Source organism: Hyperolius riggenbachi, chromosome 8 (assembly GCF_040937935.1).
Source record: "Hyperolius riggenbachi isolate aHypRig1 chromosome 8, aHypRig1.pri, whole genome shotgun sequence".
Lineage (NCBI taxonomy): Eukaryota > Metazoa > Chordata > Amphibia > Anura > Hyperoliidae > Hyperolius > Hyperolius riggenbachi.
The window spans coordinates 132,332,623-132,351,387 of NC_090653.1; the positions used below are offsets into that span (position 1 = coordinate 132,332,623).

Below are 18,765 nucleotides of genomic sequence, written 5' to 3' on the forward strand. Positions count from 1 at the left end.
TCTCTGCACCACTGCCTGTGCAAGCCCTATTGTACATTCATTAGATTTTCCATGGTTGAAAAAAAAAAATCATCATGAAAGTTTTAGCTTGAAGTCCAAAGTGCACAGGTGACTGAATGTTACTGGGCTCTCCTCCAGGTAGAGGGGGTATGGTTGTTCCGAGGACAGTTGGCGACAACAGGCCTTGGGTAGTAAAAAGTACGAATCTGGTCATTACTATGATTAACCTTATTTATTTAGAAATAAATAATAAAAACTTGAAGCTTGAAGATCCTTTCAGCCTTTGTAGTTGCCAGTTGATGTTATTCAGAGTTCTTTCTGTTTAAAAGACAATAAACATAGTGTTATATTTTTATACTAATGAAAATATAACAATTATAGCATTATTCCTTATTAATAAGCTGTCCCTTACCAATGCCTATTTAATAATGTAGACTTAAGCATACAAAATAATAATAATAATTATAAAAATAACAAGTTCACAAAACCATTATCTACAGCATCCTACAAGTGATGCAGTAGAGAGGAGGGGCAATGTGGGAGTATTGCAGGAGTTGCTGTGATGTGGTGTAGTGGTAAGTGATGAGGGCTATGGCTTAAGCAAGTGATGTAGTGGAGAGGAGGGGCAATGTGGGAGTAATACAGGGGTTGCTGTGATGTGGTGTAGGGGTAAGTGACAAGGGCTATGGCTTTAGCAAGTGATGCAATGGAGAGGAGGGGCAATGTGGGAGTAATGCAGGGGTTGCTGTGATGTGGTGTAGGGGTAAGTGATGAGGGCTATGGCTTTAGCAAGTGATGCAGTGGAGAGGAGGGGCAATGTGGGAGTAATGCAGGGGTTGCTGTGATGTGGTGTAGGGGTAAGTGTTGAGAGCTATGGCTTTGACATATGATGCAGTGGGGAGGAGGGGCAATGTGGGAGTAATGCAGGGGTTGCTGTGATGTGGTGTAGGGGTAAGTGTTGAGAGCTATGGCTTCAGCATATGATGCAGTGGGGAGGAGGGGCAATGTGGGAGTAATGCAGAGGATACTGTGATGTGGTGTAGGGGTAAGTGACGATGGCTATAGCTTTAGCAAGCGATGCAATAAAGAGGAGGGGCAATGTGGGAGTAATGCAGGGGTTGCTGTGATGTGGTGTAGAGGTAAGTGATGAGAGTTATGGCTTTAGCAAGTGATGCAATGGGGTGGAGGGGCAGCGTGGGAATAATGCAGGAGAAATATGTTACTAGTATAAATGTAAAAGCAAACACTTACATATGACAGATGGAGCTGATAGCCGGCTATGTTGGCTTTGCCATATTACGCCATCTTTCACTGACAAAGGAGATCCCATTAAACTGGCGGTTCTTCCATATGGGAATCCGGGCTTGGTTTTCAGCTTCATTGATGGCCACTGATGGTCGCACTGGTGGGCGCTGTGGAGAGAGGACACATTAATAAGCTCCATTAATGAATATTAACATTTATCTCAGTATAAATTCCCACCCTGTAAAGGATTATTCTTGGATATATTCCTGTCTTGTTAACATGCATTATTCTGTAAATATATGATGCTCCTTTACTTACAATGAGCCGGGCAACAGGCGAGCAGGATTTCCCGGCTTCCAGCTCCTTCCAGTCTATGTCGCGGAAGAAAGGATGTTCTTCCAAGCGACTCACCAAGCTCCGGCGAAGGGCTTTGCTCTTGCAGAGAAGCTGTGAACAAGAAAAAGATTATTATGAATACAAAATCAACAATAAAACATCTAAAGCTAGCCATACACATATAGATTCATGCCTAATATTCCAAAACAATTGATTCTTTCCTGCAAGGAATGGATTAAGAAGGAATTGATTCATATCGCACATACTGCAAATCAATGTTTAATAGATTCCAGGAACCTATTGAAAATTGTTCAAACCACAGTGTTGCATTGGTGGATACAGTGCAGCGCTATGGGGTGTCAGTCTACCACTCCTCCTGCCCCCAATCAACCTAGATATTCCGTCCTGTCCGATCTATATTTTTGATTGATTTTTGGTCAAAATTGATCTGACATTTCAGGGAATCGATTCCCAGCTGATAAATCAAATCCATAGCTCCCAACTGTCCTTCTTTGGGAACCCTGTCCCTCTTTCTTCGTTATTTGTCCCTCTTTCAGGACTGATGTACAGATCCATATAAATATATGTATTTTATCTACTGAAAAATGTGTTTGACTCAAACTGTTCCTATTCTTTAAATTAATATATTTATTATTTTCAAATGTTAGTATTAAGGAAAATAAACCTGGACAGAAAGGACCACCAGTATGGTTTGAATTATAAAACAACATTTTTTAAAATTAAATCTTTATTGTATGCGTGACTAGGAGTGTGAGGGGGCGTGGTTAGGGGTGTGTCTTAAGTGTCCCTCTTTCTTCTCTCAAAACCTTTGGAGGTATGATCAATTCTGCAGGGAATCAAATAGGAAAATCAATGACTGTATGGCAGTGGCATTCCAAGGGGGTAGCGGAGGGAGCAGGCCGCTCAGGTGTCAATATGCAGGAGGGTGACAACTGATCCCCGTGTATCCGCATTGTCCCGGCTGGCATGTGCCCATGCAGAGTATAGCTGCCGTTATCTCACCTGCTCCCCGGAGTCCAGCGATGTCAGACTTCCTGTCACAGATCAGCTCTCCCCATAGTGCTGGCATCTTTTCCTGCACTTGTATAATCACATGATGCAGGAAGAGGTATCAGGCAGTAGGGGAGAGCTGAATGGTGACAGGAAGTCTGACTTTAGTGGATTGCGGTAGTGGAGCAGGGAAGATAACAGCAAGTCTTCCAGCTGCACTGTACTCTGCATGGCTACCTATACTGGGAGGAACTATTCCAAGCTACTTATACTGGCGGCAACTATACTTGGCTACCTATACTGGGGGCAAATATTCCAGGCTACCTATACTGGGGGCAACTACACCTGGCTACCTATACTGGGGGCAAATATTCCAGGCTACCTATACTGCGGGCTACTATCTGGCTACCTATACTGCGGGCTACTATCTGGCTACCTATACTGCGGGCTACTATCTGGCTACCTATACTGCGGGCAACTACACCTGGCTACCTATACTGGGGAAACTATACTAGGCTACCTTTACTGGGGGCACCTATACCTGGCTAACCCATATTGGGGGCAACTATTCCAGGCTCCCTATACTCAAGGGGGGGGGCAACTATACTAGGCTCCCTATACTGAGGGCACCTATACCTGGCATTACCCATCATGGTGCGCTTAGCACACTTTCCTTTTTTGAGAGGGGGAGGGAAGGGATTTCATTTAATACCCAGCACTGGGTGCCAAATGCTCTAGGTATGTCACTGGTGTATGGGCACCTTTAGTCTATTCCTTATAGAGAATATTCATGTGTTTCCAGTTTAGCTGTAAATGGCTTTTACTTACCCGCACTATGATATCTCGGCTGTCCTCACCAAAGTCACCTGTAAATCCAGGCCTAGAATGGCAAATGGAATCACCCAGCTGCTCAATGGTAGTACCACAAAATGGAAGCCGGCCCATCATCATTTCGTAAGCTGTTATTCCAAAGGAGAAATAATCTACCATGCAGTCATAGGGTTGTCTTTGGTGAACCTGTGGAGACATTATGGAAAGAGGAGGAGTCAGCGTATGGTCCAGACTGGCTGGACACAGAAGTAATGACAAAGCAGTGATCACAACAGAGACAAACAACATTACACAGAGATAAACAATATTAAATAGTAAAAGATCACTCCACCCAAATTTCATGAAGTCTAGTTACACATATCATGCGGTGCGATCATCCTGCGGCAGGAGAGCCCAGGGCAGGACAATCACATCGCACCATATTACAGTGCAGCAGAGTGTGCCGACAGGGTAATATGCGTAGCGCCGCCTCCTGCTCAGTGACTTACTTCCTGCTAGACAGGAAGTATATCACTTACAGTTCCTTGCACTGCGCCTGCACCACATGCCGCTACTATGATTGGGCATTTACACTTACCTCGTTGCCATAGACTTACATTGCTACATAAACTGTGCAGTAGGTATGGATCATGGGACAATGCACTGCAGAGTTTGTGCCAATTTCACTACTTCCGTTGCACCGCGTCACCATAGTGTGTAAATCATCATACACTTACATTGCCCTTGCAATGAGTTGTGGCAGCGGAGAGTACTGTGACGTGATGCAATGTGTAAAATGTGAAAGTAGCCTTAAGGGTGGCTTCTGGTGAACATGGAGTCTTAAGGTAGCCATACATTAGGCGACTTGGCAGACGATTGACCATCCAGTTCGATTATTGTAATTGAATCACACTAAGGGCATGCCAGACTGACAGTGTGACCAATTTCATGCCAAAATTGGTCGCATTAGTCGATCGCACATGCTGCAAGATGTAGGGCCGACTTGCTGAATTGGTTGTGCGGCGATAACGACGTGCAATAATGGGATAAGCAACAAATGTGGCAAACTGCCGCTGTCCTCCCTAATGTTAAATGTTCCCCCCGGTGCCCAGTGCAAGTGATACATTACCTGTCCACGGTCTGTGCTTGTCATACGGGGATAGCGTCGGGTCAACGAGGCGGCTGGATGCAGGGTCAGAAGGCCGATTACTGATCAATTTCACTATGAAATTGATTGGGGATCACCCTGTGGTGTATGTGCAGCCGACAGATCCCCCTCTAATCAGATTTGATTAGAAAGAGATTTGTCTCTAGATGGAATCTGCCCATCATTGCTAGTTGTATGGCTACCTTTAGTGCCTCTGTTGATTATATAAAACATTTAATTTTCTCTGGAGTTGAAAAGGGTTAGAATGCCTATTAATGTCCTTTCTCTGCCAGTATCCAAATTGGGGGCTGCCATTACTTTCACTGCACAGAGATTCTCCAGTAACTATGGAATTGCTGCAATGTCGATGCAGATAGAAAATAAAACCCAAATAGTTATTCTAGCCTCTCTGCAACTCCAACTAATGCTCTTGCACGAAATGTTTCTTTAATGATGGCACATATGTTAAATCTAAGAAGGAAGATGATACCCGATTTTTCTTTTGGAAGGTGGGAGGAGTTGTGACTCCACCCCTACCTGGATACATTCAAATCCATCAGCTATGGGTGTAATGACCCTTCATAACAGCAGCAGATGGAAAGCTCTTTTACTCACCTCAGGGGCCATATATTGTGGAGTGCCGGTAAACTTGCAGACCGTCCTGGAACCAAACATGCCTGTTTGGGCCACGCCAAAATCGGCTATCTTTATGTGGCCGGCGCTGTCCAGGAGAATGTTATCCGGCTTTATGTCCCTGTAAAGAGAAAGAGAATGAGTTGTACACAGCAGATATATACCAGCTGGAGAAACTGTTTCCTGTTATACAAGTCCTTACCTGTGTATGATACCATTGTTGTGCAGGAATTTCTGGCCGCAAAGGATCTCTGCCATGATGAATCTGATGGAAAGGAAATAAGATATTACATTAAAGATGAAATCTGACCTGGTTTTTCATCAGAAGGGGGGATGGGGGATTAAGTGAAAGCCACACACACTTATATGGCTTAAATAGAACAGGGTGAGTGACAGTTACAAAATATCTACCCTCCCAGAAGGCAATACAGCAAAGCCAGACCTACTGAGAGGGACTACCAAAACTAATGGTGGCCTCTGCTATATACGGGAACAGTAAATTCGGGCGCCTGAGGCAAGTGGACAAATCGGGCGCCGCCATTCACTCCCATAATAAATATCGTTTAACCACTTCGCCATATCTGGACGCATATATCCGTCCAGATAGGCAGTGGTGCTGCAGCCGTGTGGTGCGCGCGATCGGGCGCGCGCCCGCGCGCGCCCCCGCTGCCTCCCGCTGCCCCCCCGATCAGTGAATGGGAATATAATTCCCATTCACCGATCCAAGTCTCCGGCAGAAATACCGACGCTTTCTCATCAGAGAGCGTGGTATTTCTGCCCCCAGGAAACAACTTCTCTTCATTTTAGTTCCTAGATGCGACATCGTTCGCATCTAGGAACTTTTTGAATGTGGCCATCTTGTGGCCAAATAGTAAACTGCACCCACATACCTGTACTGAATAAAAAATACATTATTTTACATCTAAAATTGGCTATTTACCTCCCAAACTAAAATTACCCAAATACATTTTTGTATTAAAAAAAATAATAAAAAAAATTACAATTAAAAAAAAAAAAACTACATAAATAGTTACCTAAGGGTCTGAACTTTTTAAATATACATGTCAAGAGAGTATCTTATTACATTTTTTAAAATTATAAGCTTGTAAATAGTGATCGACGCAAATTGAAAAAATGCACCTTTATTTCTAAATAAAATATCGGTGCCATAAATTGTGATAGGGACGTAATTTAAATGGTGTAATAAGCGGGACAAATGGGCACATAAAATACATGGGTTTTAATTACTGTAGCATGTATTAATTTTAAACTATAATGGCTAAAAACTGAGAAATAATGTTTTTTTTCCATTTCTATCTTAATCTTCCTGTTAAAATGTATTTACAGTAAAGTGGCTCTTAGCAAAATGTACTACCTAAAGAAAGCCTAATTAGTGGCGGAAAAAACGAGATATAGATCAATTAATTTTGATAAGTAGCGATAAAGTTATTAGCGAATGAATGGGAGGTGAACATTGCTTGGATGCATAAGATTTTCGAAGCTGTAGGCTGAAGTGGTTAATGGGCGCCCGACAGGAAAAAAGGGCGCCGGAGAAAAATAACGTTTTATAAGCGGCGCCCGGAGACTTTTACTGTTTTATAACTGCTTCTCATGATTACACATTATTTTATGATTTATAATTTTTTAAACATTATTTTTAAACGAAAAACAGTACAATCTTTTTTAAAACATTATTTTTAAACGAAAAACAGCACAATATTTTTTTCACACCTTATTAATGCTTATCACAGGGGGGTCTTAGGTTTAGGCACCACCAGGGGGGTCTTAGGTTTAGGCATCAACAGGGGGGTCTTAGGTTTAGGCACCACCAGGGGAGTCTTAGGTTTAGGCACCACCAGGGGAGTCTTAGGTTTAGGCACCACCAGGGGAGTCTTAGGTTTAGGCACCATCAGGGGAGTCTTAGGTTTAGGCACCACCAGGGGGGTCTTAGGTTTAGGCACCAACACGGGGGTCTAGGGGTTAGGGGTAGGTACAGGGAGGGTTACTTACTATTTTTTTTAAACGTTATTATACGTTTCACTTTTTAAACGGAAGATTAACGTTTTCACAATTGCCAATTTCATGCACATTATTTAATGATTTATAACTTTATAAAACATTATTTTTAAACGAAATATAGTACATTATATTTTTAAACGTTATCCATGTTTATCGTTTAAAACCCGGCGCCCTTTTTTCCCAGCGCCCCTTTTTAACGTACGCGCTATATACATCTATAGTAAGCTATTTAGTAGCTAGCTTTTTAAAGATAATGTTACTCTGTTATTGGTAGTTTTGTGAGAAAGGGAGAATGCCATTAGGGTAATAAAACATTTTAGCTGGCCAGGATCTTTATATAGCACTTCCTGTCCTCCAAATACAGAAGTATGTCCACTTACCTTTGCTTGTGCACTTTCATTAATAGTGCACAGCGGTCTATTAGATTCCTCAGGCTTCCACTGCTCACATATTCCATCATAAAACAGACGAAGTCCTAAGTAGAAGACAGAAGGATACAAATTAGAATAACGGAAAGGTGACATCAAGCCCTAAAACCATACCACAAACCCTTTATTCTGCCACACCGCATCAAGCTGTAATAGAGGCTTACATATGGTTGACCTTGTCCCCGAACATGAGGTCTAAGTGGCTCTGGGTCTTCATCAAGGCTCTCTGCAAGAGAAGATGGACCTCCACCCCTAATGTACGGCAGAGGACAGATTACTTTGCTGCCTGATAGCCATTAGATTGTATATAAATGTATGCATCCATGCCATCCAATGATTAAGGCATTTGTAAGTATACAGCTTGAAGAAAAAGGAGCTCGGCACTACCTATAATTAAGCTGTGCTAGTACTTGTAGACATAGATGGAAGTAATCACGCACCACTCCAGCATGTTCAGAGGGAAACCGTCACTGGCTCAGTAGGATTTGCTCACAGCCACAGGAAGTTCCAGGCATACGATATAAGGTGCAAAAAGCAAAGCAGCTGTGAACTGTCTAGTCAGTTTGTGTCCTCCTGACACCTGTTCACATCATGACGTCCATGTGAGCACACCCACTTTTGTGCGCCATGTTTGTAAGTATGACAGTGGTGTTACTTGTAGTGATATTTCTAAGATACTAAATAATAGTTAAGCTTTTCATATTAGAAGGGAAGGACTTACCTTTGTCTGGAATGCACCCAAGACGTGGGTGAAGAATGGACTGGGATCGACTGCTTGTAGGACGTCTCGCTCCACAAATGGGCTGATAGACTTGTCCAGCAGGTCTTTCTTCTTCACCATCTTAAGTGCAATTTGTTGGTCAGTGGCGGGATGTGACACCAGCATTACCTTCCCAAAAGCCCCTCTTCCGAGGACCTGGTGAAAGTTGAATGTTTTCAGCTTAAGGGGGTCGGCGGAGGCTGTGCGTCCACTGCTGGTGGATGGGATTATGTTGATATCTGGAGATAAAAAGAGCAGAAAGAGATTTATATTAAACAAACAATTTTAAAAAATGCATTGTATCATTAGATAGCAGCTGAGAAAAGACTTGTCCAGAGTCCAAAACAGTTTAGCAGTAAAAACAATCAGCGCTTTAAAAAGTTAATTAAGCAATGATATAGCAGCCCATGTCAGGAAGCTACTACCCAGGAGTGCCATTCGGGTGCAATTAAAATGCAGCAAATGGCAGTGCTTGTAACTTCATGTGTGTCAGTATTTGATATGCGGCGGTGCTGCTACTCTGCAGAGAACCACAATATATTGCATCTGAGCATGGCTGCAGCCACACTCAGATGTGATTTTATGGGGGGGGGGGGGGGACCTGTCCAGCACTGGTACCAAGCATTAGAGCAGCTGACAGGCACTGAATTCACTGCCTTTAGCTTCTCATATGAAAGAGGCCTTAATCATTTGAAATGATAGTCTGAATAGTAGTCACATTTATTAATTAGTACCCCAAAACAGTGCAACGCGTTTCGCAGGCCCAGCCCGCTTCATCAGGCAATAAAAATGGGGACAAGACAGAATTTCAGCAATAGCAGGTGTAGCGCCTCAGTGAGGCGCTACACCTGCTATTGCTGAAATTCTGTCTTGTCCCCATTTTTATTGCCTGATGAAGCGGGCTGGGCCTGCGAAACGCGTTGCACTGTTTTGGGGTACTAATTAATAAATGTGACTACTATTCAGACAGTCTTTCGTGTCTGCTTTATGGAGGTAAGTCCACCACTTCCTCCCAGCAAATTTTAAAGTTTTTATCCACTTTTATCCTGCTGGCGCCTCTGTTCTCCTACTGCTATACCGTGTCCACCCCTGGTGGAGGGGTGATCTACCCCCTTTCGCATCTACAGAGAGCGACTTCTTATCCCTGAGTGAGGACAGGTCTAATCTCCTCACCTGCCTATACAGTGGTTGCCTGTGTGGTAACCCATGTTTGTGAGTATAATTTTCTCACGATAACCTTTACTTAATTTATGCTTAACATACTACACTATATTGGGCTCTCGGTTTCTCTACACTTTATTTGAAATGAGTTTGATGTCACTTAGTGCATTAGTGCACTTATTAATAACAAGTTGAATTTAATAGCTGTACTTTACTATTGACAAACAGAAAATTCTAGTGCAGTGTGTCTAGTGCTGCTTTGTCTGTATTACCTCTTAAAATAGCATTTTGGGATAGTGCAGTGGTGTGCAGCCTGCTCCCTCTCCTCACAGCCCAGCTGTTGGTTCTGAGCTCAGACCGCTCTGCTAAGCCAACAGGGGCGTAACTATAGAGCCTGCAAGGGAAGCAGGCGCAGTGGGGACCGGAGGAAGAGAAGAATGAGAGGGGGCCCGGAGGAGGAGAAGCATGCTGCCTGAGAAGGGGCCCACTGCACGCCATTGCATTCATGCTGTCTGTGTGCTGTAGCATGCAGTGGTGGGCACTAGGACCTGGGAGGAGGAGGTCAGCGGCATACTTCCTGGACTTCCCCATCCTTGCGATCGCCGCCCCCTCAATCACCCAGGACGACCGCATCGTACCTTGGCCACGTGATCCCTCTTGCAGCTGCACGCGTTGTTGCAGTGCTGGCTGGGATGAAAAGGAGAGGAGGACACTGGAAGCTTCCGACGCTAGTGAGACCCAGGCAGCCTGCAGTCAGCGTCACTGTGTACTGGCTTGTGTGTGATACTGACACAGCCTACCCTGCGGCTGTGTCTGAGAGAGACTCACGGGACAGGAGGACTTGTGGAGGGGCTGGAGCTGCAGAGACAAAGCAGCCAGAATCAGGGGTGTAGGTTTTTTCTTTTTTGTTTTTAATCTTTATCTATATATAGTACCTCCGCTGCATGGCTGCAGAAGGTGGTGGTGGTGATTTCTGTTTGGGGGGGGGGGGGTGTTGGCTAGGTCTAATGCCTGCAAACCTGATGTGTTTTGTGTGGGTACTGGGACGGGTGTGGTGCCTGCGTGATTTTCACTTTGTGAGAGGTTTGGTGGTTGATTGCCTGCATATTTTTTTTTGGGGAGGGCTGTCTGATTTCTGTTTAGTGGGGGGGGATGGGGGGATGCCTGCCGGTTTTCCATTGTGTGTGTGTGTGTGTGGGGGGGGGGGGGTATTCGTTAGGGGGGGGGCCCATCCTTAGTTTTTTGCAGGGGGCCCAGTGATTTCTAGTTACGCCTCTGGCCAAGTACACGCCCACATGCCATTTAGTGTTAATCCATTGAGGGGGTCAGACTATTCTGCACCAGTACAACAGATCTCCAATCCCTACTAAACTCCACGGCCCGTCTCATCCACCTCTCTTCTAGATCCTCTGAGGCAGCCCCTCTCTGCCAATCCCTCCATTGGTTACCAGTTGCCCAAAGGATCCAGTTTAAACTTCTCACGCTTGCATACAAAGCTCTACACAAGCTATCGCCTCCATACATTTCCTCTTTAACCTCCAGATACCTCCTCGCCCGGACCCTCCGTTCCTCACAGGAGACCCTTTTGTCCTACAGCCTAGTCACCTCCTCTCACTCTCGTATCCAAGGCTTCTCACGGGCTATCCCTTTCCGTTGGAACTCTCTCCCTCAGCCGGTTTGTCATGCCACGAGTCTGGAAACCTTTAAACATACTCTGAAAACACACCTGTTCAGACAAGCCTATAATTTGCTATAGGCAGCACCGAAGGCACACTGGCTCACCCACTAATCCTTATGTTTCCTTCCCTTTTGTTTCCTCCCCACTAGCCTCTAGATTGTAAGCTCACAAGGGCAGGGACCTCCTCCTAGTGTTTCTCATACTGCTGTAATTTTAACATATGTACATGTACCAACTACACATCAACGATGTATGTATTTGTTTTTATTCTATTCAATGTCATGACTGTACAGTGTCTTGTATTTCTTATGTATATATGTTCCCCATCATTTGTTTGTATTATGTACAGCGCTACGGAAGATGTTGGCACTATATAAATAAAAAATAATAATAATAATAATCAGTGTTAACTTAGAGCAGCAAGCCCAGCTGCAGGGGGAAGGAGCAAGCCATATACCAGGCTGCTGTGCCTGTCCACCTGTGTCGGTGTGCGTGGGCCAATAAGGGGATTATATACACACAATCATATATAATCCTCTCTACTGACCTGTCCATTTAGAAGCTATGAAAGGAATAGTTAGGGTCAGAGACAGGGGCATAACCATAATGCAGGCACCATTGTGGGGAGGAGCCTGGGAGCTGGGGCAGAAGTGAGAGCTGGAGGCGGTCCTGTACATAATTAATGGAGAGCAGCAGCAGAGAGTTATACATTACCTGCTCCCGACAGCGATAGAGATCATCCTCTTCACTTCCTCTTCAGTTTATAAGTTCCATGCAGCCAGCCAATCATCATGCGGCTTCCTTTCACATGACATGAAGTGAAGAGAGATCTGTATCACCGCCAGGAACAGGTAATGTATGACGCCTCGCTGCCGATCTGCATTAGGTATCGAGTTCCCCTAACTCCTGCCACACCCCTCTTCCCTGTGAGAGAGTTTGGGCGGCTGACAGACCTCGGTGGGAGGCCCAACCCAATGTAGTTACACCCTTGTTCAGAGACCATTATACAAAGTCTTAAGAGAGCAGCTTTCAGAGAATAACTGCACAGCTTAACTAGACGTGTAGTTTCTCAAGAAACCACATGATGTTTGCTTGTCAACAAGTGACCTACAGTGCCAAGTTTGAGGACCCTGCCATTAACAGTGTTAGAATGGCATCAATATTGCCATTGGATATCAATAGGTGACATTTGATTGGCTGTTTTAAGTCCCACACAGTTTTCTAAATTGTAACCCCAATGACCTACTGACTGACTGTGCTAAGATTGTTTTACATTGAAGACAGTAAGGGAAATCTGATTGGCTGCTTGTGGCTTTGTCCCCTTTTCGTAAATTTTGACCACAGTCACTTAGTGAGTAATTATGTTAAGTTTGGAACATTTGGTGTTACATTTTGATAACAGCAACAGTTTATCTTTTTTTTTTCAATAAGGTCAATATCTGAAATCTGATTGACTGTTATTGCCCTTGTTTCTGTGTCACCTAGTGACCAACGCTTTAAGGTTAGGGAATGTTGGCATTCAAAGCATGAAAATAGCAGCAGTTTAAATTTCTTTATTAAAAATCAATGAGCGAAATGTCATTGTTTTTGTTGGCTCTGCCCACTTTTTCTAACCTTGAAGTGGAAACACCCAATGACCACATTTGTGAACTTTGGGGTCCTTAACATTTATAATGTGAGAATGGTAGCATTTTTAAATGTTCCCATTTAAATTAATCAAAGATATCCGATTGGCTCCGCCCACTCCCCCCCCCCCCCCCCCCCATGATTTTAACCACAGTCACCCAGTGACCCAGGGTGCCAGGTTTAGGTACTCTGGCTTTAATACTGTGAGAATGAGAGCTTTTTAATTTTTCTTCTTGAGGTCAGTAGAATAAATTTGATTAATTGTTTGTGGCTCCACCAAACTTTTTGAGTCCCCAAAACTTGACAGAATATTTCAGGTTGACCTCATGACAAAGAGACTAAAGTTTGGTAAGTTTAACTTCAGAGCAAAAGTTTAAAATTTTCCAATTAAAATCTATGGTAAGAAATGATTTTTCAGGGGCTGCCTCAGGGGCACAGAGGGTGGGACCAGTTAACAAAGCAAAAAAAACCTATTCGGGTATGTACTAAGCAAGTGTGCAAAGTTTGGGAGGAGTAGCGCATAGAAAATAGCTACATATTTTATTGGCTGTTATACACTGGTGCCGGGGTCAATAACAAAGCCAAGACCCATAACTAAAGAAAAGAAAGCAATCTCTGATCTGCAATGTTTCCCCTTATATAAGAACCTCTAGAGCAGGGGTCCCCAACCTTTTCTGGCCCGGTCCAGTCCAATCACTTCTTCGAGGACCGGACGGGGTGTTTCAGCAAATTGGATTGGGCAGGGAACAGGCCTATGGTGCAGGCAAATGGAGAACCATTGGGCCTTAAAATCACAATACTCAGGCACAGATTTTCTCCCAGTATTAGGTAGCCTCCTACCCAGTTTAGATAGCTAGATGTGCCCCCAGTGTTATGTAGCCCCCTCCCCACTTTAGATAGCTAGATGTACCCCCAGTGTTATGTAGTCCCTTTCCCACTTTAGATAGCTAGCTGTACCCCCAGTGTTATGTAGCCCCTACCCACTTTAGATAGCTAGCTGTAGCCCCAGTGTTATGAAGCCCCCTTCCCAGTTTGCTAAATGTGTCCCCAGTGATCTGTAGCCCGTCTCTCAGGTTAGGTAGCTAGATGTGCCCCCAGTCAGCCTTACCACTGTGAGTCAGGCATCTTCTTTCAGTAAAGCAGCATGTGGCAGAGAGTTTTTCAGCATCCAGCTGTTCAGAGAGAGCACAACTGACGCTGTAATGATAACAGCGCCACCCACAGTGACACTCTGCTGCATGCGGCTCTGCTGGAAAAAAAAGATGATAGAAAAGAGACCTACAGACTAGCACAACAAGGCCCACGGACCGGCAGTCGGCCTCAAGAGAAGTCTTTACTGCGCTAGGACAATTGCTTGATCGTTCTCCATCCTCTGTAAAGCCAGTTACCAGGGCTGATCGCGTCTGAACAGCAGACAGCCAGATAAGTGTTGATTCGTTCTAATCCTTAGTCTCTGGTTTCCTTAAACTGCTTGCCGGCCGCGTCACGTCGATGGGCGTGGCCGCGGCAGCAGCCCCAGGACCGCCTAATGCTGATCGGCGTAAAGTCCTGAGGCAGCAGTTTGCAGAAGATCGTGCGCAGTCTGCGCATGCATCTCCTGAACGGCAATCTAATTGCATAGTACAACGCTGCGACCAGCAGCAGCGCTGTACTGGAGACAGCCGTGTGACACGGCTATCCCCTCCTGAGGCTGGGGAGTGATCGGCTGTCATAGGCTGAAGCCTATGACAGCTAATCACAGTGATTGGCTGGCGGGGGGAGGGAGGGAGGATCCAGGATAAAAAATAATTAAAAAATAGCACAATTTATTAAAAAATTAATATATATATATATATATATATATATATACTGTATGTATATATATATATATATATATATATATATATATATATATATATATATATATATTGTGTGCTGTGTTGTGCGGCCCTGCAGCTTTGCCTTAAAGCTGCAGTGGCCCATTTTACATAAAATGGCCTGGTCACTAAAGGGGTTTAACACTGCAGTCCTCAAGAGGTTAAACCCAGACTGAAAACCCACCTGTTTGGTCAGGCATTTGCAGAAATATAACTTTTGTTGTGTTAATACTTCATCCTACTACCAATTACTGAATCTGAGATAGCCTAAGCACTTTGAGTCCTATTGGAGAAAAGCACTATAGAAATGTTGTTGTTGTTCATTGACTTGCTAAAATGAGTGCAAGTTTCCACCATGACTAACTAAGGTGGAAGCAGGCGATTTTGCTCCTATTTTTCTAAAAAATTCTTTATTGTCATAATTACATGTATAGAGCTTTTTAAAGATATACATTTTCAATGTCTCTTAAAAAATCATCTCTATAGGGTTTCCTTCATTTTCTTGTGTTTTATTCAATCCAAAGTCCTTCCTTTGAGCAGTTACAGCAACAAGCTCTGAGTCTGGCTAGTTAACAGTAAGATTTTCCCAAGAGCCCTTTGGCTGGGCTATATTTATATATCTTATCGAGGGCCTGTCTGTTTCTGTTACCCTGAAAAGCAGGAGCTGCAATGGAGATCTCTGTGACATGCCCATCTACAGGCAGCAGAATCTGTTTCTGGAGATATTGCTGTCAAATGTAGAAGAACATCCCGGGATTTAGCAGATACAATCGGCATGGGCGCTGGAATGGGGGTAGCAAACAGTGTAGACATAGAAGGTATGACAGAGGTCATTCAACAATTAGGCACATTGGGACAGCAGAATGTGGGTACCCAGCATCATCTGAACATGGTTTTGGAACAGTTAACACACAACACATATAAAGATCAGGGGTACACTCAAAGACACATTCAAAACATTCTTCAGAAGATGATTGCACATGCCAGGGGTAATGCATGGGAAACAGCATGCCTGTCTATGCTGACCGAGTTAACAGCGGATTTTAAGATAATGGCTCAAGCCTTATCAGAAGGTAAAACTCCTTTACAACTGAGACTTGACAAGGGGAGATTTATCGATTTTCCTGGGGAAGGATCTTTTGCATGGAGGCACCAAGATGTCTGGGTAAACAGGTGGAAAGGGTGCAACAATTCTTTATGCACCGCTACTTCCTTAGTTCCTACCGATGGAAAAACCCAGGTAGTTTTTCCAGTAGTATCACTGGAGACACCTGTTTCCTCCACATATGTCTTACACCATGACCTGAGAGGTCAACATTTTTTGGTGCTAGACGGGGAGGTGAAACAAGTAGACTTGTCGTCATGCTGGCAATTCTCAGAGAAGTACCTGTGTTTGCTGGGGCAAGGCACATGGAATGAGAAAGCATGCTGGCTCAATAGCACAGAATGCGCAGCTGCCATTCAAAAGATCCATCCTAAAGCCAAACCAATATCTCCGGTGGCTGAAGGAAAAGTTTGTTTTTTAAGTATGATGTCTAATGACACATTCAGGGTACATTTTCATAATTGTTCCGACAAGGTTGATCTCCAAAGGGGAACTTATTGTGTGAGCGGAGATCCCATATGGATCCAGTCGTCAAGGTTTGACTACGTTATTCCTCAAATTGTTAAGAGAACTCTAAAGTTCAAAGCTCCACAGGAAGTGCCCATCCTGAGGGATAACACGCCATGGGTAGAGAGTAGAGTTGATATTTCATCATGATCAAGGGGATCTTAAAGAGGTTGAACACAAATATAATCAGGTGAGTTCCAGTCTGACCTGGTGGAGAAGGTTTCTGGCGATGTTCCAGGAACACTCGGACTGGGCCTCTGCAGTTAAAAATTTCTTTCTACACCCACTAGTCGTAATGATGGGGATGACAATCATAGGCATCATTACACAGGTGAGTTTGTGTGTGAAATTACGCAAACAAATCAACATGGTTAAGAGATTGGTCTCAGATAAACAATCTCATAAGCCAATATTTCCAAGCTAAGCAACATACAAGGTTAGGTATATAGATTTCAGCAGTACCTATGATGGAGCTGATTGTTTAAAGGCGTTCTTTTAGAAGAACCTGGCACTGCTCCATTGCTTAAAGGGACTCCGAGCAGTGCTGTAACTATGGAAAGATGCATATCATTTTGAAGCTCTCTTTCTCCTCTTTCCAATGATATATAAACCGCCTTTTAGTTTTCGCTATTTTCGCGATTGAAATCGCGACTGTGGCAATTTTGATCACAAAAATAGTGAAAGCTAAAAGGCGTAGGGCGGCAGTTTATATATCATTAAAAAGAGGAAAAAGAGAGCTTCAAAATGATATGCATCTTTCCATAGTTTCTGAACTTTTTGGAGTCCAGCATTGTATTACACAGGACGACACTTTCCCCAGTGTCGGACAGCTCCATTCAACACAATGCAATGAAATACAAGGAACCCAGGGGGATATAGTTACAAACATCGTGCTGGTAGGTGTGAGGATATAATTAATTAGTTGTGGGTATGCTTAAAGGCATACCCACAGGCACTGCTCGGAGTCCCTTTAACAGACAAACAAGTTTCACTTTTTCATGATCATGCAAGTTTGTAAGGGATACGCAAATGCTGAGAATGTGGTATATAGGGACCTAGAAGTAGGGCATCCCCAGATAGCCTAGTTACAGTAAGGCCAAGAGGTCTTGCTCTCTCTCCCAGGGATAACCACCTAGAGCAGAGAAAGTGTATGAGCACGAGCATCGAAAAGTGAAACTTAAAGAGACTCTGTAACAAAGTGTTGAGCCTTATTTCTTCTATCCTATAAGTTCCTATGCCTGATCTAATGTGGTCTGTCTTACTGCAGCCTTTTTTAGTTGCACTGTCTCTGTAATAAATCTTATCTTCTTTCCTATGTCGGCTCTGTCGGGCTCAGGCTGGAACGTGTGGAATGTGCAGCACTGCTTGTCATTGGCAGAAGCTTTACACACCCTCTCCAAGCTCTGCATGAGTCACACAGTAAGCTGTTCTCAGCCTATCATACTCTGGTTAGAAGCCATGTCTTTTGTTTGTAAACACTGCCTAAAACTGTTAATTACAAGCCAGGATTGCAGCAGGGAGTGGCAGAAACAGCACAGAGGGGCCCAGGAGAACACAATGAAGAGAATGGTATGCTTTTTATTGTAAGAATTTTAGAGTACATATTATCTTATAAGAAAAGAAAACAGGTGCTGCCTGAACCAGTAGAAGGTATCTGCAAATCAAGCCTTTTCAGGGGGGACTGTTAGAATGTAACTATTATATGATTGAATTCGTAGGCCTCAGTTACTTTAACTGAGTTTAGTTAAAATACTTGATTTGCAGAGTCTCCCTTTAAGCAGCATTTCTAGAACCAGCCAAGGTTAAAGAGCTTATCTAGGCCCGATGGGCAGACATTGAGGCAGTCTTTTCTGTAAACATTGAGTGTTTGCATATTTCGTGAAGGAAAACAAGAGTCCAGTACATTAAACAATGTTCTTCTTAGATCTAGGTGATAGTTTGAGCAGTAAAGACCGTGCCTGTCATTATATCACGAGGTTCTATCAGCCAAGCAGGCGATGATTTATTGATACGTCCCTGCTCAGATGATGTCACATTTAACTTTTTAGAGGTCGGTATTAAAGTAGCCGACGGGCTCCACTTATGACTGCTGCTACTTCTGACTTCTGGCTGATGACTTCCACCCTCTACTCTTTTTGTAATGTATTATCATCTTATCTAACTGTATGCTGTACATAGGCCTAAGTGCCACGTAGTATAGATGGAACCTAAGAGAAAAGACTGGTTATCATTCACCAGGAATGGGACCAAGAGCTTGTAATGCAATGAGGACTTACTACAGACCAATGGCTTCGCTGAGGTGTAAAGAACCTGTAGATATAAGCATCTGTATATCTGTTTACTGAATAAACTCCTGAAACTGTAACGACGTCTAAGAAGTTCTACCTCCTATGCTGCTTGCTGTGATGAGAGTCAAGTTATCACACTTCCTGTGATATGGTGC

The 18,765-nt window shown here is 43.8% G+C and overlaps 1 protein-coding gene across 1 annotated transcript; it reads right to left on the reverse strand.

Moving 5' to 3' along the window:
• Positions 1-269: 269 nt before the first annotated feature.
• Positions 270-5,288, reverse strand: LOC137528319 (protein kinase C delta type-like). The gene is made up of 5 exons (XM_068249597.1): positions 5,165-5,288; positions 3,421-3,609; positions 1,564-1,692; positions 1,252-1,412; positions 270-318 (listed from the first exon to the last, which is right to left on the reverse strand). Exons 1-4 carry the CDS (start codon positions 5,222-5,224, stop codon positions 1,278-1,280), a joined length of 513 nt encoding a protein of 170 aa, XP_068105698.1. The 5' UTR covers positions 5,225-5,288; the 3' UTR covers positions 270-318; positions 1,252-1,277.
• Positions 5,289-18,765: the final 13,477 nt, after the last annotated feature.

Bases quoted from the DNA above. Each gene is read 5' to 3' on its own strand.
- LOC137528319 (XM_068249597.1), bottom strand. From the start codon at position 5,224: ATGTTTGGTTCCAGGACGGTCTGCAAGTTTACCGGCACTCCACAATAT. The intron at 1,693-3,420 runs GTAAGTAAAAGC...TCTTGTTCACAG, and splicing joins GCCGAGATATCATAGTGCGG to CTTCTCTGCAAGAGCAAAGC. The intron at 1,413-1,563 runs GTAAGTAAAGGA...CTCTCTCCACAG, and splicing joins CGCCTGTTGCCCGGCTCATT to CGCCCACCAGTGCGACCATC.